Source organism: Lepisosteus oculatus, chromosome 24, assembly GCF_040954835.1.
Source record: "Lepisosteus oculatus isolate fLepOcu1 chromosome 24, fLepOcu1.hap2, whole genome shotgun sequence".
Classification (NCBI taxonomy): Eukaryota; Metazoa; Chordata; class Actinopteri; order Semionotiformes; family Lepisosteidae; genus Lepisosteus; species Lepisosteus oculatus.
In genome coordinates this window covers 7,298,165-7,321,568 of record NC_090719.1, presented here as the reverse complement: position 1 = coordinate 7,321,568, position 23,404 = coordinate 7,298,165, and the positions used below count along the sequence as shown (strand labels likewise).

Genomic DNA, 23,404 nt, shown 5'->3' with positions numbered 1-23,404 from the left:
CTGTGATGTGCGACTAGAGACTAAAAATGCAGCAATAGACAAAGCAGAACTAAAAGTAACTTCCAGGTAATAAAAATAATATAAATCGTTATTAAGACTTAACGTTTGTTAAACAGGAAAAATATGAAAGTACGGTACGTTAACTTGGACCTCTGTGGTGTGGACTTCGAATCTACATGAAATTAGTTTCATTTGAGTTATTGAATCCAGACATACACTTATCTTATGTAATGATCTTATTGCTTGCTATTAGTTCATTTTAGCGCTTTTCTTAATATCAAAATAAATTAAGTATATAGCTCACATGATATTTTTACTGTTTATTCTCAATAATAATATTGTAAATAAAACTATACGTACAGTACGAAGTGCATTCCCACTCATTGCGCAAAACGTAATATATATACAGTGGGATATTATGAATACACTAATGGCTTCTTACAATATTAAAAAATATTATTTATTGCATTATTGTACTGCACTAGACTCGTGGATGTGCTTTATATCTGATTCTGTAGCTAATGATAATTGTGGCTCCGAAGCTCTCTCTTTTCCGGTGTTTTTGAAAAATGGCAGACGTTCACGTGGTTCCCAGTGGAAAAGTCTACAGACAAATCTTTGATGCTGAGGTAACTAATAAAAAAATATATATATAATACACTATTAACAGGTTTACTCAAGGCATTCTGATGCTGTTTTGGGAGGTGAACTGCATTTACAGAAATGTATCAATGCAACATTCAATTTTGAGTTTGAAGTGCTGTAATATAATTTGTATATTCAGATTGAGGTTGAGTGAACCAGACTTTTATTCTGTTTTCTTTCAAAATTTACAAAGTTTTACAAAACATTCAGGTAACCTAAATACATTGCATACTTGTTTTCTTGCTTTACCATGAATAGAGATTGCTCTCCCTTTCAACATCCGGTCTGAAGAGTAAGGAGCTAGTGCAAAGACTGAATCTGATTAGAAACTTTCAACAAAAACAGCAGTATCCGAAAAGTAGGTCTGATAATCAAGGCTGTGATTTTAGAATGAAAACATTCAAATTCATATACAAATTAATGCAAGTTGGATAGTTCCTCCTTTCATTCATAGCTCAGCAGCTCAGAGTTTTTTTTTTCTTTGGATGTCATGTGGAAATACCCTTGTCTATTCAAAAGAAACCTAATAGAGATGCTTCAACGCTGTGGCAGTACCTGGGCTTAAGTATATGTGGTTTAAATAATTATTTCAAAGCAGTGTTGCTACAGCCTATTTTCTAAGTTGGGATGTCCCATTTTTTACTTTCAGGTTCAGCTTGTGAGGAGTCTGGATGAAGTGAGAAAGAAGCACATTCCCTGTCAAGTGCCTCTGGACAGTGGAAAAATTGCCATGGCGAGGGCCCCAGACACTGCTGGGGAAGCAGTTCAACGGCAGGGTGTGTGGACACAGGGAATGACAAACTCCTCTTCAGGGAAGAGGGTTTGCAGGTCAGGGAATCACCCCAACTGGAATTTCTCTGCTTTCATGTAGGAATATCTGTTTACCTTTTGCAAAGTAGAAATGCATCGTTTGTAACATTAATAATGATGATATACCATGATGCTTTTTATTGTACAAGAATCCACTGCCTTCAAGAACAGTTCTTCATTCAAACACAGTTACCACTTTATTGTTATTTGAAACTTGGTTAATAATGTTGTCTTACTTTTATTATGGGTATACTGTAGATTTATTATCTGTGCTTTTCACTACAGGGGAGAATTCTCATCCAGCAATAGGCACTATGAAGAAAGTGAGGACCAGATTGCAGCAGAGGAAGTTAGGGGTCTCTCTGATGTTATAGGTAAAATGTTGTTTTTTATGTGCTCATTTGTATTAGACAAAAACAGCATGAATAATCCTGACAACTTTGTGAAATCATATTATTCATTTGTGAATACTTTAGAATAATGTATAGAAACAAATTAATTTTGTTTCTTTAGCTACATTTTGTAAATTGTAAAAACACTTTAGAATAACATACTTCAGACTTGCAATTATGTTTTAATGGTTTGCTTAATCTTTATATCTATAAATTCAGTTGCAGAAAAAACAGGCTCAGATATTATTGAGAGACTCACAGAGAACAAGCAACAGAGACACGCAGAAGCAGTGAGTCAGTTACACCAGGAGCTTGTTGTTGTGAGTGCGGTAAGTACACATGCAAGCAGCTGTCAGTAAATTCAGAGTATTGCTCAGTAAAGCTATTGGGTTTGGTTTTTCTGCTTATGTAAGAAATAAATTACTTTGTTTGTTATAGGATTTTGAGCCTCTGTTTAGAGAAGCTGGAGAAGACCTTCTTCATAGACTATCAGAGTCAGATAAGGAAATGGAGGAACTTTTGCAAAGGATTGACAGTGATAACGATCTGGAAAAGTTCACATTTCAGGTCAGGAAAGATCTGTTTGAGTGCTGTATACAGTGATAAATAAGGTTTGTTCTCAGCCTTGTTGTTCTTTTAGGGTCTACATGAGTACTGGGGCTCTGTGAGTCAGGAATCGCTGCAAAGACGAAAATGGATAGAAGATCTTGATGAAACGCTCAATAAATATGAGTCTGAGAGAGCTGTAATGGTAAGATTAATGGTCTAGACTAAATTCAGCAAAACATCTGCTATTTAACACAAGAGAATAGTAGGAATAATTTATGCCTTTTTAAGACACTTTATTAATGATTTTTATGTTATATATTGTATGACCTTGGAAAAATGTCTACATTTAGAGAGAATTGTAATTGAAAATGGACAAATCTTGTTCTATAGACTTATATTGACTTGGTCTCTCTATTAATTTTTTCTTTGTGCATAGATTGAAGAAATTTTGAAAAAATACACTCAGATGCTTGAGAAAATTAGCTACTTGATGCCTCCTGATATCCACAGGTTTATGGATAAGGAATCCATGGTAAGGTTTAATGAAATTATGCAATTATTGTTTTGAAAATGAATGTAAATTAGTTTGTGAAATTAGCCGTGCAGATTTAATTGTCAATATTCAGTGACTTCAAGGCTCTGGTAAGCCTTGATAGGGAGGAGTACTTATAATGTTTACCTTTTAATATTGTTAAGAACTTTCACCCTTATTAAATTTACTTTACTTAGATGATAAACCAGGCTTTGCTGGCAAACAGACGAGCAACGGGTAGGCTTTTTGTCAATCTAATGGAGCATGATTTACAAAGGGAGCTGTCTCACAGATTGAGATGGGAAGACAAACTGCAGGACTGGAAAAAAATTAAGATGCAAGATGCAATTGATCGGTTCAAGTAAGTTGGCTCAAGTAAACGTAAAAAGTATAGTCAGTAGTGATCCAATATATCAGACAGTCCATCACATCTACTCTGCACATCTTATATACCTGCTAAACTAGTCATTCATTTCTGTATGCTGATATTTTAGTGTTGGACAACTAGAGTAAGTTTTATATAAACTAAACTGCCTTTTCTGAATCATTCATCACAGCAAGAAGAAAACAGTGAATTAACTAATGAAAAATATATGGTGTATGTACTGTATGTGTTCATGGTGTTTGCTTCACATGTGTTAAATAAAAAGCATTAGTGTTTTCAGTGCAGCAATGTTTTACATTAGTTAAAGCATGCACTTCAAACACCGGCTGCCTTAAGTAACTCCATGCTAATCCTGGTCATGTACTGTTTTTAGTAACAACACAATGGCATGTGTTTTTGTTTGCTTCTTTCCCTGTTTTCTCTCTATCCATTTTTCCAGGGAGTTCATGAGCAGCCCACACATCCAGAGCCCTGAGGCTGTGCAAAGGACCCTGGACACAATGCGGAAAGCCCAGGAATCTCTGTGTGGGAGAAGATTGAACGTCCTGCAGTCTCTCAGGTTAGACCACAGCAGCAGTTTAAAGTAGAATGGTTGATTTGGACTCGGGTCAAACTCAAGTCTGTATTTTTCTTACACAAAATTTCAGAAATCCAGAATGACTTCAGAGATTTGATAAAAATAACTTGAAAATCTGAAAAAATCCATGGCCGTTAGTTTTATTGGTCGTATCGCATTGTGGTTCTCTGTTGCACTTACTCTATAACCCCTGCTCCTGCTACACTCTATAAAACCCCCAGCTCTCAGTTTTTTATTGGCATTGTAAAGTAGTAATTTGCTTAATTTGCAAATATTTATTTTGGTTCCACGTCTGGATTTCAGTCCCTGGGTGTTCTAAAAGTAAAATGTACTTTTAAGTGTAAGATGATAGGATTCAGGGTGGACGTGTCACCAAAGTGAATTTCTGCTAGAAACTTGTTGAGACTTATACCTCTCTGAAAAAAACACAAATATTGCTTTGATAGGACTCTTAACAGTACCCCAAGCAAAACACTAGAATTCCCACAATTATATATATATAAATCTTTGACACAATTGATAGCACTGCATTATAATATTGAATGAATTCCTCTGCAGTTATTCTCTTGGAGTTCAGAAGTCAATTTAACACCATTTTGACTAAATGGGTTGTTGTAAAGCAATATATTCTGTCTTAGAAATGAATTGTGCAATTAACAATAATGTTAATGTGTTAAGAGCAGGGCTTTTCAATGAGTTAGGGATCATTTTAAAAATGGTGATGGCTGTAAGTAAAACTAGTATTATTGTTGTGTTTTACTGTACATGTTTAAATTAAAAGACCGAGGTCTGGGTTGATATTTATTTAAAACTTTGGTATGGGTCCATCTTTGGGTTCTGAGTTTATACTCTATACTAATACAGTATATCAAATATAAGCTGCACATAAATATTCAAGAAAAGACCAAAATATCACTGAAGTTGTATAAGTAACCCTAGTTAACACAAGAAGCTCTTGACTTGTGATTCAAAACTTTGCTTGGACTTGACACGAGTGATTAGAATGCTCCTCTGGTTTAAAGCACTTCATTATTTAAGGAGTTATAATGAGCTGAAATAAGGGAGGACTACTGTGTTTTAAGTGCAGATAATTTAACTCATGCACTAATGCTAGTCAAAAGTAATCCTTTGTTTTCTCCTTGTATGCAGTTCAATCACACCTCCTAGGTGCACTAAATCAGTGGTTTCTGAATGGTACTCATCTTTGTCAACTATTAATGAGCAAATAGGTAAGCATATCCAGCACTTGACTTACTTAGACTATATATACTGATGGAAAAAAGAAATGCAACACTTCCTCCTCCACACTCTGGCCCACCTATCTGTGTGGAAGAGGATGAAGAGTGACTCATCCACGAAGAGGGCCTGATGCCAATGCTGACAAGTCCATCACAGCCTTTGTCTGGCCCAAGCCAGTCGAGTGTGACGTCCAGGAGCTGTGAGCAGAGGGCCTCTGACAAGTCACCCTGCTCTAAGGCCAACAGCATGGAGCCTCACTGTCCTGTCATGATGTGGGCATTGTGTCAGCTGGCAGTTTCAGCACCAGTACAGGTGGCAGGTCTGAAATGATCTCTCAGATGGACCAGTCTGATGTGTTGGTCCTGTTCTGGTGTGGTCACTCGAGGGGGACCAGATCTTGGACAGCCATCTGTCCTGCCGAACTGCTGAAACCTTCTCTGCAGTCGGGACACAGTAGAGCGTCTTACTCCATAGTCTGGCAATGCTGGTACATGATATGCCTACCTGCAGCATCTCAATGGCTCTCCCCCTTGCTTCTGGTGATGTTCGAGGCATCATGGAATGCCCAGAAAACTGACTAAGTGTGGCCTTTTTATTGCAGTGATGTTAAGTTTGAATTAAGGCCTTTTTAAAGGAGACCTGATCAGGTATTGTTCCACCTGGACCTCATTGGGTAAAAGTGCACCTAACGAGCTTTTGTGTGATTGGCAAGTTGCAATGTCTCACTGCACGAGGTGTATTTCTGGTCAGAGGGCTTAAAAGAAATTGACAACGTTTTGTGAAAGTACATAAGCTATAACTATAGTATTCTCATTCCAGAAAATGTTGCATTTTTTTTTCCATCAGTATACAGTAATATATATTAATTTAAAATGTAACTGAAATGTACATCTAATTTAAAAATGTCTAAAACATTATTATATTAGACTTTTTAAGGGAATGACTGAAAACATTTATTTAAATGTGGCTGCATCATTGCTCATACACTAGTTTTTATCTAATCACGTGAACAGTATTCAAAAGACACTGAAAAATGCAAGATGTTAGGTTTGTGATTAACTTTTTGTGTTTAAACTGTTTTCAGATACCCTGCATATTGATACTATGACCAAACTCCGCTCCTATTATGAACAAATTTGGCAAGACTGTTTGGCTGAGATTGAGAGATTCAAGGTATATAAATTAAACTGCATTTTGTTACTGTCTCCTATGCTAATGCATTATGTACAAAATGTAATTTTAACTGTGCAGTATATGCATATTTTAAATTTCAAACAGGACAAGCATGTGATATGTTTTACTTTGGGATAATGTTAATTTTTTACAAAATTCTTTAACAGCTGTAAATAAAGCCTTTTTCAGATGTTTTTTTTTTTGTCTGGATGAGATGTTGGGGTAACCCCTACATTGCTGTTTCATCTGTCCATCAAACAGCAATGCTGCAACTTCCCAAGTCAAACAGTCAGACTTGAAATGTGTCTGTACATCAGTGCCTGGGCCATTCAGTTGTGAATGAAGCAGAAGGGCAACATATCTTGTTTTTGTCAAAGAAAAATCGGACTAAAATGTTGTTCTTAGGAGCTTACTCCATGGTAAAAACATATTTCTTCATGATCATGTTCCATTTTCTTCTCTCCAGAAAGAAGTGAGTTCTTATGCACTTTCTGATCATGAGGTTCACTGTATTTGCAACAACAAACTGCTACCGCTTGTTGGACAGAGTCAGCGAAATCAAGAAGCATACCTGGAAGCAATGGATGTAAGATTACTAGAAAAAAACAACAATGTTTTCTTTGGAGATCTGTGAACATTATAATGAACCCTTCCTACTTTCCATGCAGAAATCATTTGAAGAGCTGGCAAAGAGGGTCAGTGCTCAAAGTAAAGTTCTTTTTAAATTTGCCCGAGGGGCTGCCCACCTCTGGGAGCTGCATAGCACAGGCCTGCAGAGAAAGGAGCAGCTGCTGCAGGACCAACTGGATGAGATCCGCCATGCACATGACCAGGACAATCAGGTGCGGTCACACCTGTAAGAGTGTCCATGATTTCCATTTTACATGTGACTTTGGCATTCCTAACAAAAATACAACAGATGCACAAAATTGATTATTTTATTTCGAAGCCTACTTTTTAAACTTTTTTAGGAATCATATCATCCTGAATTCATTGTTGATACAGTATATTCTAAAAAGTGCCTTGATTCTGACACTGTAAGAACTTTAATTTTCTAAATGCCTACATTTAAATAAATTATATTATTAGCTCAAAGATTCTATAAGTAATTTTAAATTTTGTAACCTGAAAATCAGGCACTTCATGATTCTGTGCTGATTTTAACACTCTGTTTCTGACAAATGTTTCTTGAAACTATTTTGATGTTAAATGATCATGTGTGTAAAAGTAAGAAGATTAAAGTGTCGTTTCTGGCTTTTTTTAAGGTCTCTAATGACAGTAAAATTAAAACGTATCATGTAGCATTCAATGTTGAAGATTCTGAGTTGGTCAAATAAAAAAGAAATAGCCATTTGTTTATTTTGAAAGCCTCAGTTGAAGTTGATCTGTGTCTCTCTCTCTAGGGCAAAGAAGCAAGTCTGGATATTATGATGGATAAACTCAGGCAGGAGAGCACAGAGGAGGCCCTGAAGAACAGTTTGGATAAGGCACTTAGCTTTCTGGAGGAAATTAAAAATGGGTAATTCTTTTTAATAAAACTCATATGGAGTTTGTGTATGCACCAGCATGAACTGCAGTGAATATTTCCTGTGTAGAGTACAACAAATTAAAATAACATGTAAAACAAACTTAATGTCTCACTAAAAATATATATTAGGTGTAGTCTATTGTTCACAAAATCTGATAATTTCTTTCTCTAGGTATTTCACTTTTTATAAAGAACAAGTTGATGTGGTTGAATCATACCCTGCCATGGTCCTGGAAGAACTGCAGTTATACAGCACAGCTGTTAGTAAATTCTTCCATGTGAAAGAGATTTTCAAACAGGTAGAGTGTTTTTTTCTTCTGCAAATAGATTAGTTGAAGGGACCTTTTAAAAACATTATATATGATTTCCAAGCATGAAAAAATGATTGCATTTGTCTTTGATTTTTCTCTTTAGGAAACTGAAGAGCAATATTCTGTGTGTTCTACATCATTAAGCCTAGGTAAGAGATTTGTAAAGATGTAAAATAACTTGAACATATCTACTGTTACGTTCCGACGAGCTCCAGCACCACCGCATTAGCTCCACCAATTACCAATGCGCATTCCACACATGCTGGAGACTCATTGGGGCCATCCTCTATGAGATCAGGCCAGGCCTATCAGGCAAATTAGATAGATAGATAATACTTTAATAATCCCGTAGGGAAATTGAAATTAGGGAACCTTGCACAGTATTTAAGACATTGAGTCACTAACCCTGCTTTGAGTGTCTCAGTTTCAGGTTCTCAGAAGTATTTCTCAGTGTTTCTTAATCCTCAGTTTCCAGTGCCTCAGCCATCATTGCCACTAATTATCTCTTAATTACCTCAGAACTCAGCCTCTGCTCTGCCTGCTTCAGCTGCGCAGCTACTGCCTCAGCTGTTTCCTCAGTCGCAGCTCTGTTTGGCCTCTTTAGCACTGTCATCGAATAAATTATCTCGATTGCCGCATATCTTGGCTCATGATTCTAATTTTCACCGAGCCCATTTCAACACCTTGTCGGGCCAGGCGTAACATCTATTGCATGTACACAGCATACAGTATATGTGACCCTTTCAGTACTTTTTAAAATTAAATGTAGGACCAGATCAGCATCCTTCATGTGATTTATTTATGCATTAAACGTAAAGAGAAGAAGATTTTGGATTTGTAGCAGCTAATAGATATTTGTATCTTGCTTAAGATGCAGGTGGTAAAGGTTTTGTAAGGAAGAAACGCCATCCCACAACTGGTCAGGGAAGAAAGCGACTTATCACTAGTACACCAAAGGGAGCCTCCAATCCTCAATCTGATCACATGGATCTTCTTCTTACCTGCTCCTCTGTAGAGCTCCAATCTACTGAGGTAGGGAAAAAGTGGTGACGGATGTCAGAAAATAACACAATAATTAGATCATATTATTTAAAATAGTACAATTGATTGTAGATCATTTTGTCTCAACTTAGTTTTATTATTTCCTCCTTTTAGGACGAATTAGAATCGCAGATTGATTCCCATGATCCTTCTCAAATCTGTGAGACATTCACGACATCCAGAGGCAATGTGTACAATGCCTGGAAGTCAATCTTGAAAGTGTCAGAAGATGGAGAACAGAGCAAGCCCCCTTCTTATGTGGAAGTGGTGCTATTATCAGACAGCATGCTTACAGATCTATTGAAAAGGTGGGTAATACTTCTTCTACTAGTACTGATAGTATGTATGCTACGACTAGTAATATAAATACAAAAGCATTGTACATTGATGTGTATTTAACTGATTGACATGCTGCAATGTTTGATTGCATGTTAGTGTGTGGTTACATATATTTGTAATAAATTCTAAGTTTGTCCTCAGTAATCAGTCCTGTAAAGTTTACTTTTTGTGTCCCCTACCTCTAGTGTGAGGCTGGCATTCTTTGAGCACTTGGAGGATAGGTATCAAATAACCCTTACTAATGCAACTAGCATTGTGGCAGCTAAGAAAGACGAACTTAAATCCGAACTGGAACTGCGGTTACATCTTCATCAACCAAGAGCAAAGAGGATTGAGATGGATATTCACAATGTTCGAGCTGGTAAGATCAATAGAATGATGAAGCACTTTCAGTGTTTTATTTGATTGACTTAAAGAATCTATAAATGTTATATTGGATGCTATTGACACTTCTGTTGTTCTGTATTATAAATAGAAGGTCATACCTTTAAATTTGTGTGACAAGGATGTCAAATTTAGCAATACATTTTTATATGTTCTTAAAATCCAGGGACTATGATTGATTGTAAAGACAAATAAGATAAGATAAGATATCTTTATTGGCCATGTGCAATTTCTTGTATTAGGAATTTGTCTTTTCGCATACCCCAACTTGTTCTCTATGAGACACACAGACAGGTAGAGAAGCTTGGGGTCAGAGCGCAGGGTCAGCCATTTATACAGTGCCCCTGTAAATAATAAGGTGTTTGTCAATAGACCACCATTTCAACCTTCCTTTTTAATTTCTTTGTTTCTCACAGCTGAGTTAGTGCTTCACAGAGACCGAGTTGAGCGACATTGCAAAGGAATTACAGAGGCCTTGAACACTTTAAAGGCAGAGTTTGTTACTCTTCGTCAAGAGCAGAAGACACTAACTGAAGATTTCCGAAGACAGATCTATGGCATGGAGAGCATCTTTATAAACGCATCCAAATCAGACATGTGAGTCCATTGCTGATTGCAACAAATCTTCACCAGGAAATTTAGATTATCTTAAATTTAAAATATATCATTATGCAAAAAAGGTTTATACATTTATAAAATTGTGGATTAGTGAGAAGCAGGTTATCTTCCATCTTCATTAAACTTAATTTGTTATTCCAGGATATCTGTAACCTGCTTTCCAAAAAAACAGGCTTCTTAAAGATAAGCAATCATTGTTAAGGTTTTTTTTTGTGATTGTGCCAGTAAAATTTCATTTTTTGAAATAGCCTGGAAGTATCTGGTTTTGAGAGAAGGGGCCAGAGTCAGTATCTTTTTTATGCCCTCCCATAATGCACAACAATGTGTCAGTACCATCTGATTTGCTCCTCAGGATGTGATTACCTTATTTTCAGATAATTTAATTGGTTTGGCGGACTTATTCATGCTGTTTACATTAGTGTGGTGTTACATATAACAGGGCACTATACAAAAGTGAATGATTGTTTTGGTTTGATTCTTTTTCGTTCTAATAATTTTTCTCACTCTCTAGCTTAGTTGGTCTTTGTGGCTCGCTGCAGTCCAACCTTGATAAGCATATGGGTTTGATCCAGACATCCTTACGGCAGTACAGGCAGAAACTGGAATCTACGCTTGGACGTCTAAGGGAATCCAATGCAGAGTTTATAAAATCCTTTAGGTACAATAGTGACTACTTGATTTCTTTTAATCCATAACACAGTGGTGTGGTAGGTGAGAGCACATGACAGAGCTGTCTTCTTTATTTTTAGATTATTTTCTGAAGGCGGGAATTTTACTCCTGAAGAGATTGATTTGTTCCAGAGGCGACTTGAGAAGACTTCTGGTCGTATTGACTCCACTGATGAGCTGTTGTTGTTGGATATGGAAGGAATGGAGTCAAAGTGTCTTGAACAGGTAGAGAAACGTATCTGAAAATTTTGGAATCTTTTTTTGTATCTCATTTGCTCATTGTTCCTCTTTAACTTCTTGTCATTTCCCCTCTGTTGAATATGGTAAATTGTAGTTTAAACTGAAGTTTACACTTAATATAGACTTAAACTCTTCTGTTTACGTTTTGTATTTTAAAGCAAAGCATGATAATAAAATATGTTCGCAGGAAAAGATAAACTTCCAAGCAAAGTGCGTTGGAAATGGATAGATATTAACTTAGTAAATTAACCATATTGAAGTTTTCTAAAATAAGAAATTGTGCGATATTAAGACTATGGTTTTGTTTTTCTTATTGTAGGCAACAGAGGTGGTTAATAAGTTTGAAGACAAATTCCATTATCTTACAGTAGATCTGACCTTCATGGAAAAAATTCAGCGATTGCTGACTAACACACAAGTTCTAATAAAAACAGAGGTAAGCCATGACTGTAGCTTTCACAATTAGTATTTCCACAGCTGTATACTGTACAGTTTCGGTCAAATATTATTCTTGAACATGTAGTCTATATATTTTTAATGGTTTTAGTAGTCTTTTCTAAAATACTGTAATAACCTGTATATTTTAAAATAACATTTATTTAATATGTATTGTAAACACTTCAGCAACTTTCATAGTTGCATTAGCAGCCCTAGATTTGTCATAGAATAGACACTAAATGGTTTGGAATGTTACACTGGAAGACAGGAATGAGATGTTATAGCATCCTGAAATGCTTCACTTTTAAATATTTACTTTAAAAGTTCTAACTTTAGAACTATTGCTTAATTGTTCTACAGAGAACATTAAAATGCTGAAAGGGTATATTTTATGGTAAATATTCATGTTTATTTTTATTGTACTGTTGCTGCTCTATTTTGCACTAATATGATAGTGACAGGGTGGTGAGCATTGCTGCCTTGTAGTACTGGTGCCCTGGGTTCAGTAACTGGGGTTCTGTCTACATGGAGTTTGTATGTTTTTCCCATGTTTACATGGGTTTCCTTTGGTTGGTCTAGTTTCCTCCTACAGTCCAAAAAGATGCAGGGTAATTGACTTATGAAAAATTGGTCCTGGTGTGTGTTTGTGCGTGTTTTTGAATGTGTGTGCCCTGCGATGGACTGGCATCCTATACAGGGTGTACCCTGCCTTGTGCCTGTTTGTTGTGCCAGGAAAGGCTCCAGCTCCCCTCTGACCCTGTACTGAATAAACAGATTAGAAAATGGATGAATGGATAATAGGGACTTTAGCTTTCATTCATCATATATAAAACTAGTTTACAAGAAATCTCCCAGACCAATCAATGATACTCATATACTGTGTCTAATTGTTGGCAGAAATAATAAAAAACCTAATCAGTCTTATGGTTCAGTAATATTATACTATATTATTCTGTAGTTAAGGTGGGTAGCTGCGTCAACATGTGTAGGCTGCAAAGGAGCTTCGGGTGTGAGAATGCTCCACAGCGGAAACGTTGTGTTTTCTTTCTTCTCTTTTCAGCATGGAATAAACCTATTACTTGTTCCTTTGCAGCCTATGCATGCTGACACAGCTACCCACCTGAACTACTTCAACCTACTTCTGCTGCGGCCCACTATGCCTTCCTCTAAATCTTTTTCTTATTTCTTCGTTGTTCCTTCTCTTCCTCCCTGGGCTACATGCCCCCCTCTCTTACTAAACCAGCATTCTGTCTCTTCACAGCGATCTGTTCCAAGACCAGGCTTTCTAACCACCTCCTATCCCTTTACAGATGTCCTCGTTATAATATAATTCTTAGGAGCGCACCCTTACACCTGAAGAAGGCTCCACAGCTGGAACTTTGTGTTTTCTTTCTTCTCTTTTCAGCATGGAATAAACATATTACTTGTTCATATATTATGCTATATAATAATATATAATATTAATATTTTTGGTTGTAATTGGGGTTTTCTATTTTACATTCCTAAAATATACCTGTGTTTTTTATTTGTACTGATTTGACCTGTTACTCTTTATTCTCTAGGATACGTTCTGCTTTATGTTTTACAATGCACATCAGTCCACTGGTCATCTTTTAAGCACTAAAAGTTTTATATTTTTCCGCAGGTAACTAAGAGCAATAGGCAGACGGAAAACTTAAGTACCTATCTGGCCCAGTTTGAGAGCAAGATAGATGCGTGTGCCAGACCCAATATAGATAAAGAGGTAATAGGAATTTCTCTGAACTCTCATTGTCAATGTTCCGTTCCTGTTTTTATATATTGTGTTGTATTGATTATCATAGTGTCTAAGTGTCTTTCAAGAAACAGCTAAATGAGGTCCTCAGATCAGTTGGCTACAAACTGCCAGAACAGCAAGATGGCCTCCTCTCCTTTTGTAATTCTTCTTGTGTTCTTAAATTGCAAATGTTAAAAGATGACTCATACTCAATATTATTTAATATGAGTAGAACTGATTCTGGAAAACGCAGTTTAGACAATTCCATTCCATGTTTTTGTTACAGTACGTGTTTTCTGTCCTCTGTTTCAGACTGTAACTCCTGATGATCTTTACTCTTTTACTCGGTTCATAATGGAAGAGCTCAAGAAAAGATGTCTGTACCTGGACTGCTTGATTGTAAGTATATATAATTTATTTGCTCATCAGTTTACTTTTTCCATATGGACTATTTGTGCTAAATGCTGTATGATGGCTTCCTGGTGTGCAGGACATCACCTCCACAGATATAGGTCCTGAGGCTCCCTTGCAAGGTTCCTTTGCCACAGCTGCCCGTACAGAGACCCTGAAACAGGAGAAGCTGGGGAGCCAGACTACAGACAGCCTCCTGCAGCCAAGCAGGATGGGCAGACCTGCCATTGAGGATGTGGCTGTTGGTGTTATTCAGCACATATTACAGTAAGCTGTCAAAGTCAAATTCTGAAATGCAGTTTTTTTAGGTAAATGTCAAAACATATTATGCAGGCTTAATGAGTTATTCACATACCCCATTGAAATCGCTGATATTTTCTTAAAAATGATTCTGTTTTCAGTCAATGGATACAAAATGCTGCTTTTCGCAGATTCACAGTAAATAGGCTTATGAATTTTCTTAAGAAAAGAATCTGTTCTCTTAAGTTTTTAAAATTCTAATTTACTATATGCTTTCTTTTCTGTTCCTCTTCAGATTTGCCTTTAACCTTTTTTTAAAGAAATTACAAGTTGTTGAAGGTTCATTGGTTTCAATTAAATGTAAATATTAAGAACAGTAAGCAATTCAGAAAATGTGGCAGACCTTGGGATGAATCTGAAATTAGATGCATTTAGCATCTATGAGCTTTTGTGTTCGAATAAGTTGTATTACAGCATCCGTTTTGTTGTCAGTTAAGTTACTGTATAAGATCTAGAAAATGTGTATTAAGTACATTATCCTTTACCTGTTCTGAGATTTTTTTTTTCTTTCTCAAGAACACAGAAATCCAAAGTCATGCCAGATCTTCAAGGAGAGCAAGTGGAGAGAAGTCAGCCATTAACAGCTGGTACTGTTTGTAAAGTTCTTTTGCAATCAGTCTACAGTTTTATCCTTATTTAAAATAAAATATTGGAACTGATACAATTGGGATAGGTTCTCTGGAATACAAAATAGCCTAACTGAACAATTGATCTTAAATCCTTACCCTTTTTCTATGCCAATAATTGCAGTATACTGTATAGTGACTGATCCCTCAACTGCTTCTTCTATTCTATTTTTTCTGTCTAATGAGTTCTCATGTTTGTATTTGTTCTAATTTGTTGCGTTCTAATTTCAAAATGCAATTCAACAGTGTGCTAATATAATAATTACAGTTTAGTGAAAGGCAACTTAAAATGTATTTTTAAGCAACTTGGCAGGGCTCTCCTTTTACAGGGACCTACTGTGCTGGCCAGACCCAAAGTCGGCCAACCAGTGAGGTGGCTGTAGCCCTTCGAAGATCAGTGGGGTCTGCCACTGGCCTGAGAACAGAGGCCCCACTCAGGAGAGTCTCGTCCACATGGTGCGTAATGAAAGCTCTCTTCCCAGGTTAACTACGAATAACACTAGCAAGATCACGAAGCATTTTTTATTAAAAACAGTTTTCATCATTTATAATGAAAGGAAGACTTTTTAAAAGTGAAACGAGTTACCATTTGCATTAAATGAAAGATTCAGGTTTATTGCTAGATTTGATTTTTCTTCACTCTTCACTGGTTGTAGCATTCAGGTAATTTTTTTCAGCAATTTGTGTTGGGATCTAAACAATCCTTCTGCTTACATTTACATATAAATCTGTTGTTTGGATTCCGTTTAGGTTTGTGTATCCATATACATTGAGCAAAAAGGTAAAAAATTGTGAAAAATGCTTAAAGATAGTTTTCTTAATGCTTAATATAAAATAAATTAACTAATACACTAATATTCCAATACATTGTGGAAATGTTAGAAGATATTATAGCATTAGTAAGCCTTTTATATACTGTATATTTAAATATCTAATATATCATATTATGTACTGTATATATATATACTTCACACTCTTTGTACATTTTTAAAATATTATATTTTTGTCTTAGTGTCAAAAGGTTTTCCAAGCCTACTCGGTTTGATAAGAGATTCCAGGTTTTTGGACCCAAGCCTGAACAGGAGCCTGTGTAAGAAAACGTAAAGTCTTTGTCTTCCATCGTGTTTATAGGGCTGTGCATTTCTCACACCTTGACTTTTCATTGCACTTCACTCCTTATCCTGCAGAGGTCTGTATTTCATTCATGTTCTAGAAATAAAAAAAAAATCTAATAAATGTGTCTCATTTAGAAAATACCCCAATTACAAGGAACCATTATGGCCACGAACACAGAAATTGTATATATTCCATAGGTAACATGTCAAAATATACCCATATACCCATATTTTGACAGGGTAACATCAGTCCAAAGACTGGATGGACTAAGGGCATATGATCTTTATTCATACAAAAGTAACATGGGTAGCTTGTGAAACTTTATTTTTACATAAACTTCATAAAATCCTAAATAAAAAAAAATGTCTTATTTAATTTGCTGACTTTTCTTGGGCAATTTTTCAGGGTTTGGCACTTAAAACGGGCAGAGTTTTGTAAAAAATACATTTTTTGGCAACAATGTATTACTAAACTAAGACATTGAAATATATCAGATCAAATATTTGAAAAACTAAAATATAGGTAGAAGTATGCACTCTTAATTTGCACATTTGTGGTTTAATGCGCCTCATGAATGTATACAACTACTTAATTTAGGACCCATTAGTTACTAATACTAATTCTCTACCTACATTCAGTCATGAAAAGAATAGATATGCCTATCTCTGCTTTCTTTTGGCAGTTCCTTCAAAGAGGTTATCAACAGTATCCTATGGAAAGCTAATGATGTTTTACTAGCTGTGGCTGAGGTATGAAATCATTTACAGCTGTGTCTTTCAATGTTTAATTCTTTATTCTTTCCAATGTTTATACTTACAGTATAGGTAATGGACTTAGTTAAAATATTTTCTTCAAATTGTATTGTGTACCATTGAGACTTCATTGATACATTATCAGCTGATGATCAGCCAGATCAGTGGTGGCAGGTTCATTTAATTTATTTTGGCTTTTGGTTGATCTTGACCAGGAGTTCTACAAAAAGAAAGAGAGACGGGCCATCACCCGGCCCCAGTATCTGCAAGAGACCTTTGAGCACTGTGCAGAGGTGTTGAACAGCAAGCTGCTGTCTTACCAAAACCAAGCCCATGATTACCACAATGCATGCCTGCAAGGTAAGTATCTTCTCCCATTGAGCTAATATAGGACTTAGTAGAACTGATTTTGCAATGTTTCTGCTTTCACACATCTACTATGACTAAATCAATCACAGTTTTACATATTAATTTAACAAAGGATTTTTGTAACCTGGAACATTTTTGTATTGGTTTTGATCATAAATATCCCAAAAGCTAAATATTATTACATTTTTGCAATGAGTGGGTATTTGATTTTTATATAAGTATGTTCAAGTAATATCTTTTACATTTAGCAAAAGCTGAGCCAGTTAGTTGTTTATTGCATTTCTAAAATTGTGGCAACTCCACATTACAGCCTTGCAATTATGAAAATTATTGAAAATGTATGATTTAAGTTTAATTAAGCATGTTTAGTACTTGGATTAACGAAACCTCAGGAATATGAGTATGATGGAATATGTATATGCTATGAATGCTGCTTGTATGGGGTTACTTTTTTATTTTTGTGGAACATAAGATGTCTTCCAACCCTTTGTTTCATTTCATTTAATTTAGAGAAGCAGTTTCTGCAAGAGCAGCACATATTTCCTTTAGGACAGGTGTCAACAGTGATGACAGGATAGTTAAGGCATACAAAAAGGTAATGATGTATGTATTGTCTTTAATCCTTCTGGCAGAGTTCAGAGAGCAGCTGATGCGGTTTGAGCAGTGTCTGTCGCATGTGCCTAGGCAACTCATTGGCCACCTGTCAGAACAGCACTTGCAGAAACTCAGCCAAGCTACATCCCAGATATACCACCATTTCGCACTAAAACAGCAGGAGAGTGAACATCAACAGGTACAACACTTCACCAATTGTTCTGTATGATAGTTTTATGATACTATTATTTGTCAAAAGACAGACCAGGTAGACCCATCATTAACATACTGTGTTTATGGGGGAGGTCATGGGAAAAGGGATATCTGAATAGATTTTTAAGTCATCTGTTTCCATCAGAGATCACTTAAATTAAGGTTACTCTCGGTAAAACATTGCCCTTATCTCATATTTAAAACACTAGAAACTGATCACTTGCCTCTCCTAATTATTTTGCCAAATGCTTTTCTCTGCATTCATGATTAATGTTTTCAACATTAATCCCATAAGTCTGTAACAACACTTTGTAAGACTTTTATTATTTAGGACCATCATTATTTGCTTTCTAACAGTGTAACCGTTTATACATGTCGCAATTTATACATGTCGCAGTGGCATCATAATTTTGTTCTTTCATATTTTAGTGTGTTGACTTCTGTTCTTAAGGTTTAGTGCTTAATTTAGTCATGAAATAGTGGACATACAATATTAAGATGCTTTCACTAATTGCAATATATTCTTAGTCATGTTTGTAATTGTTTTTCTTTAGCGTTTCTGTTTTAATTTTTCTGATCATCCTGTATTATTATATATTTTTAATATGTCTATAGAATGACCATTGGAATAAACTGCGACCCACTCTAGGCCATCCAAACAGTGTGAATGAGCTTGAGAGCTTGTGTAACCTGGAGGAAGTGAGACTTAAAGAACTGATAAATACAATTGATACCACCAAATTACAACTGCAGGTCAGGATGTGCAAACACAAATTTATTTTATTACTAGTAAAGATTTTTTGTCAATACTGTAATTGGTAGTGAGTGTACTTACTCTAATCTGCTTTTGTATTTTTTAATAATAATATCTAATAAGAGAAACCTGTAATCTGGAGCATGTTTTCATATACCAACATGATTGTACTGATTTTAAAGAATGATTGTTTTCACATTGCAGGAGTGTTTGAAAAAACACGCTGAAGACTTTGTTACAGCACTTGCTTCGCTAACAGAAAACCTTCTTCTCCTGCTGGATGACTTTGTGACTATAGATGATATTCAGATTGGACGTAAGTCTCTGTCCTAAACTTCATTGCATCTGTAACACGGATAAATAGCTTTGGTTTATTAAAACCAGAGAAAATGTACTCTTCGTTATGCGCATTTGTTGCGTTCTAAGTTTGATATGATATATTAAAAGTTGTTCGAGACAAAGGTAGTCAGTCTCTTCATTGATATTTGTGTTGTTTTTCAAGATCAATGCAATTGAAAGTTTAATTACCTTGATTTCTTTCATTTAGAGATTGCAGTTGTGAAGGAAAAGACTTGTACTCTTATACGGCGAAAACAAGCAGGTCTCCCTCTGGAGGACAAACAATATAAACCTTTAATACAGCGCGGCAGCAGGTAAACAGAATTGCAGATTAGGATATGCTAATATGCTAAGGACAATATTTTGATGAGAAATGTTTTTGATTAAATGCTAGCAATCAAAACTAAACTTGCGTTATTCTGTAACTTATGCTGTGAAAAATGTATTCTAGAATACTGCAGGTCTTCCATAAGGTTTCACATCAAAAGTTAAAATCATAAAGTTACAGAATAGTTTTTAGAGAAGGCGGAGTGAATACAATGCTTAGCATGTTATTCTGTATTTACCCAGGCGGTAAAGAGCAATTGTACAGTTTACCTAGAAAAATGAAAACCTTTCAAGATACCCTTGCTGTTTTTGAAATTACCTTCTTATTTAATGTTTTGGGATTTTTAAAAAGAGATATCTTTTTCCAGGTGGGGAAAAGGCATTAAAGAAAAATATGATTTCTAAGCCTTCCTTTACATTAGTGTTTCTCTTGCTGTTCACTGTGTTTTCTATGCATTTTCACATTGTTTAATTTATTTTAACAGAACTTGGCCAGGAATTCCTTACTTTGAACCCAAAGCCAAAATAAATGCTGAAAAATCCTGCAGAGAAACAGCCTCAGTTAAAACTGGAAAAACAACTCTGGGCCACTTGTCAGCAGTAGAAGCAAGAGATTCAGTCTATCAGGTATGTTAAAATGTGATATTTTGAGTCATAGTATTGCAGAATTTTAAGTGCTTAGCATACAATCTACAAATCACTTTTCATATTCATCTCAAATAAAAATGCAAGTACAGTACTTCAACTGAAGATTGTATCTCAGGAGTGTGCTTTCATTTAAATAATGCTTATTGGCTATACTCTGGCAGTTTTCTTGTGATAAAATCTGTATTTTGAAAATATTTTGTGGCAGTCTTTAATTTGTATTTTGATAATAATAATATACTGAGATTATAATGCCTGGTGAATAGCTGCAAGCCCTGAAGGCCATGCTGACTTTACCTTTTCATTATTTTCAATGAAGAAGCATCAAACGGAGTATGATAAGGAGATAACGAGAACTGAAGAAGAGTGGGAAGCCCAGAGGAAAAGTGCCAGACAATGGGAGGAAAGCTGGAAAGAATCAGTGTTGAAAATCAAACAGCTATATGTGTGATGGCACAATAAATTAGAAAATGAACAATATTTTCTTCTGCACCTTTAAAGACCATAAAATATTTGTATGAGTTATTTTCACCAACCTTGTCATTTACTGACTTGATTTACTGTATAATCTTAACAGCTATGATGGTAATTAGTAATTTATGAATATATAAATGATCATGGCTTAAAAATGTAGTTCCATTTAGTTCGATCTTGTGTAAAATGCAAGTTAGTATTTTGACAAACTGGATTTAAGGACTGAAACCACCAAACTCTCATGTAAGCAAAAAAGAATGTTTATTTGCTGTAAAAACCTCAATTGAAAACTGATCATTCAATATAGTACACATAATAAAGAATTTGTTTGAAGATTTTAATGACAGGACTTAAAATATCTATAACCACATGCAATGGGTTACCAATATGCAACCAGCAACTAATCCCTTTTTTCCAGCATCTAACTACCGCTGTGTGATCTCATTCCCAGTACACCTGGTAGGGAACCATTTTAGGACTCGTCCACTCCGATACCCTATTTACATGGCCCATATAACACCTTGAAACCACGCAATAGCCATAGTTTTCTTTGAGAATCCTTTTCATAAAGTTATGATTGGTCTTTTCTAGGTATTGTGAACAGGGTAATAACAGCCCTCCACTCTACTGTGGTCAAGACCCAGATAAAAGGTGCAGTGTGCATCTGGAGTCACATTCCAAAACAGGAATAAACTGCTGTTGGGAAGTTTCTATTAAATATAAAAAAATAAAATTAAATAATTTGGTGTCCACAACCAGTGATCTTTGCTTAGCTTAAGTCATTAATGATTAATAATGTAAACAATTACAAAAATCAGAGCACCAGGCATTGGAGATAAGGCAAAATCACAAAAGGAAATTTGCACTTTAAAAAGAAAATTCAGATACTGTATCTGTAAGTCAGGGTGACATTGCAATCCACATTTTGTGACAAAGCTTGAAAAATGATTAAAGCAGTTTACTTTTTCACACACTGAATTAGAATTCCAACCCAGTACAATCAGGATTTAATTCTTATTTCTGTGCAAAAAAATGGATTTACATATTTCTGCAGTTTCAGTCATATGCTACATATCTCACAGGGGTAAATGTTACATTTTATTTATAAGGATACATAGAAATGACACAGCAAATAATCAAAGGGTCAGCTGATTCTAAGAAAATAGTTTTTTTTTAACAATCTTTCATCTCATTGCAGAAATGACGGATAAGCCGTATTCCCAAGAACATCAAACATGCCCCTACTATAGACAAAGGGGAACCATTAATTTCAAGCAATATGCCCCCCCCCCCAGCAAATAACAGATTCTTTCAGTAATGAAGCTGATACAGTATGTGCTCCTAGGGCACTATTTTCTTTAAATTCCAACCATTTGGAACTCCTATGTCCAGCATGTTCATGTATCAGCCACAGATGAAGGCCTAGAATTTTGCCATGACATGTCTATCCAGCTGTTCCTTTGTAGAATAGTTCATCACAGAATTTGTGATGTATCTGTCCTTCTGACCCTTCGGTTATTTGTGTGTATATGCTCATTTTTCTGTCTTCGTACTCTTTGCCCACTAAATAAATGTACATTAAAATGGTAGCACTGTGTTGGAGTACTTTATTTTCTTTAGAATAAAAACAAACACTCATAGCCTCATTAAGAGGAAGGTTTATGTGTATGCATGCAGTAATTGCTGCAAATCAAAACTGCAAAAACATAATTATTCATTGCCTGATTCTATGGAAAAATAATTTGAAAATATACCATCTAGTTCATAATAGTACAGTATATTACTATTTTCTCTAGTTTTCATTGCTGCAATTACTACAAACTATTACTCATTCAAAGGCATGTAAATGGATGTTTTTTTTCTTTGTGTGCATATAGCATGAGTTAGGGCCTTCCGTTTTTTTCCTTCTCTGCATGCATACAGTATCTAGACTTCCTCCTCGCTTAGAATGAGGATAACTGATGCAGTACCCCTTGGCTATTTCTTGATGAATTTCTGGTAGATTTGGGTCTCATGGTGTCAAAGGACTGGTCTCAAAAGGTAATTTACACAAATGCTCTTTAAATACTGCAAAAGACCACCGATATCTCTGTCCCAAGACAGTTGTGCAAATTCAGAGACCGAGGGCAGCTGATTTTGAAAGATTTCTGTCCACTTTCAAGGCACCAATTTGTTTTAAACAGCATTCCACAGCAAGTTGAAAATACCCTCACAGAACTGTCCCCTCTATTTCACCAGCCCACAAGGCAATACCATGACTACTAAGGCATATTCTCTCAGCAAAGAAAGTAATTTTTGTTCTACAACTGTTTTGTTTAATTGGTAGAATTATTTTCAGTATAAGTTTCTAGTATGTCAATTTTTAAATAAATTATTTATACATTATAATACCCTTCCTGCAGAAATCCTGCAAATACCCCCAAACACTGTAACTGTACAACAAAGTGAAGTTTTCTGTTTTCATGCTGGGATTTTCGGACTAAAGCATGATTCTGCTCTCTCTTAAGAGATTAAGACCCCTTAAAACACCCCTTTCCCTCTGCAAAGGGGTAGTGCATCTTCTAATCCAGTTTCCTTAATGGAACTCTTTTGTAACAATAAAGCAGATTCATATGTAACCAAAATCATAAGTACAAATGTTCACTGTAAAACACGTAGCTGATGCAATGTTCCAGCAATTATTCCACACAAGGTTTCAGAAGATTTCCCTTGATACTCAAGAGTCCTCTCAGAGAGCAGTAAAAGGAATGGCTTTTGTTGGAAATGAAAGGATGACATCTGAACCACCTGTCCAATCATTGTACCCCTTCTTCATCTACATATGTTGAGGGAAACCAGCCAATCTACAAAAGAAGAAG

General features: G+C 35.7%; 2 protein-coding genes across 9 annotated transcripts in view; one reads left to right on the top strand and one right to left on the bottom strand.

Annotated features, from left to right (window-relative positions):
* ccdc180 (coiled-coil domain containing 180) lies at positions 1–22,135 on the top strand. 2 transcript variants are annotated; one of them, XM_015366979.2, is made up of 38 exons: positions 1–66; positions 519–629; positions 1,295–1,473; positions 1,741–1,829; positions 2,067–2,176; positions 2,286–2,414; positions 2,488–2,598; positions 2,833–2,928; positions 3,126–3,289; positions 3,753–3,872; positions 5,040–5,119; positions 6,214–6,302; positions 6,769–6,888; positions 6,971–7,144; positions 7,706–7,821; positions 8,003–8,129; positions 8,245–8,290; positions 9,013–9,173; positions 9,297–9,490; positions 9,707–9,882; positions 10,322–10,502; positions 11,035–11,181; positions 11,273–11,417; positions 11,752–11,868; positions 13,516–13,614; positions 13,939–14,025; positions 14,117–14,304; positions 14,854–14,924; positions 15,293–15,419; positions 15,976–16,053; positions 16,762–16,828; positions 17,047–17,191; positions 17,833–17,993; positions 18,623–18,760; positions 18,966–19,077; positions 19,309–19,414; positions 19,913–20,054; positions 20,392–22,135. In XM_015366979.2, exons 2-38 carry the CDS (start codon positions 570–572, stop codon positions 20,521–20,523), a joined length of 4,584 nt encoding a protein of 1,527 aa, XP_015222465.2. In that variant the 5' UTR covers positions 1–66; positions 519–569; the 3' UTR covers positions 20,524–22,135. The 2 variants fall into 2 exon arrangements, with proteins under 2 accessions (XP_015222465.2, XP_015222467.2); XM_015366981.2 differs by having other exon boundaries at positions 8–66; positions 577–629.
* The window catches only part of vav2 (vav 2 guanine nucleotide exchange factor), a 197,471-nt gene continuing 194,855 nt past the window's right edge, over positions 20,789–23,404 (bottom strand). For all 7 annotated transcript variants that reach the window (XM_015366986.2, XM_015366982.2, XM_015366988.2 and 4 more), the window contains one exon: positions 20,789–23,389. In XM_015366986.2, coding sequence (XP_015222472.1) covers positions 23,342–23,389 — 48 coding nt within the window. In that variant the 3' untranslated portion in view covers positions 20,789–23,341. The remainder of the gene's footprint in view (positions 23,390–23,404) is intronic.

Coding starts and splice junctions, on each gene's coding strand:
- ccdc180 (XM_015366979.2), top strand. CDS start 570: ATGGCAGACGTTCACGTGGTTCCCAGTGGAAAAGTCTACAGACAAATC. Junction 13,615..13,938: donor GACCCAATATAGATAAAGAG/GTAATAGGAATT, acceptor CCTCTGTTTCAG/ACTGTAACTCCTGATGATCT. Junction 19,415..19,912: donor TTAATACAGCGCGGCAGCAG/GTAAACAGAATT, acceptor TTATTTTAACAG/AACTTGGCCAGGAATTCCTT.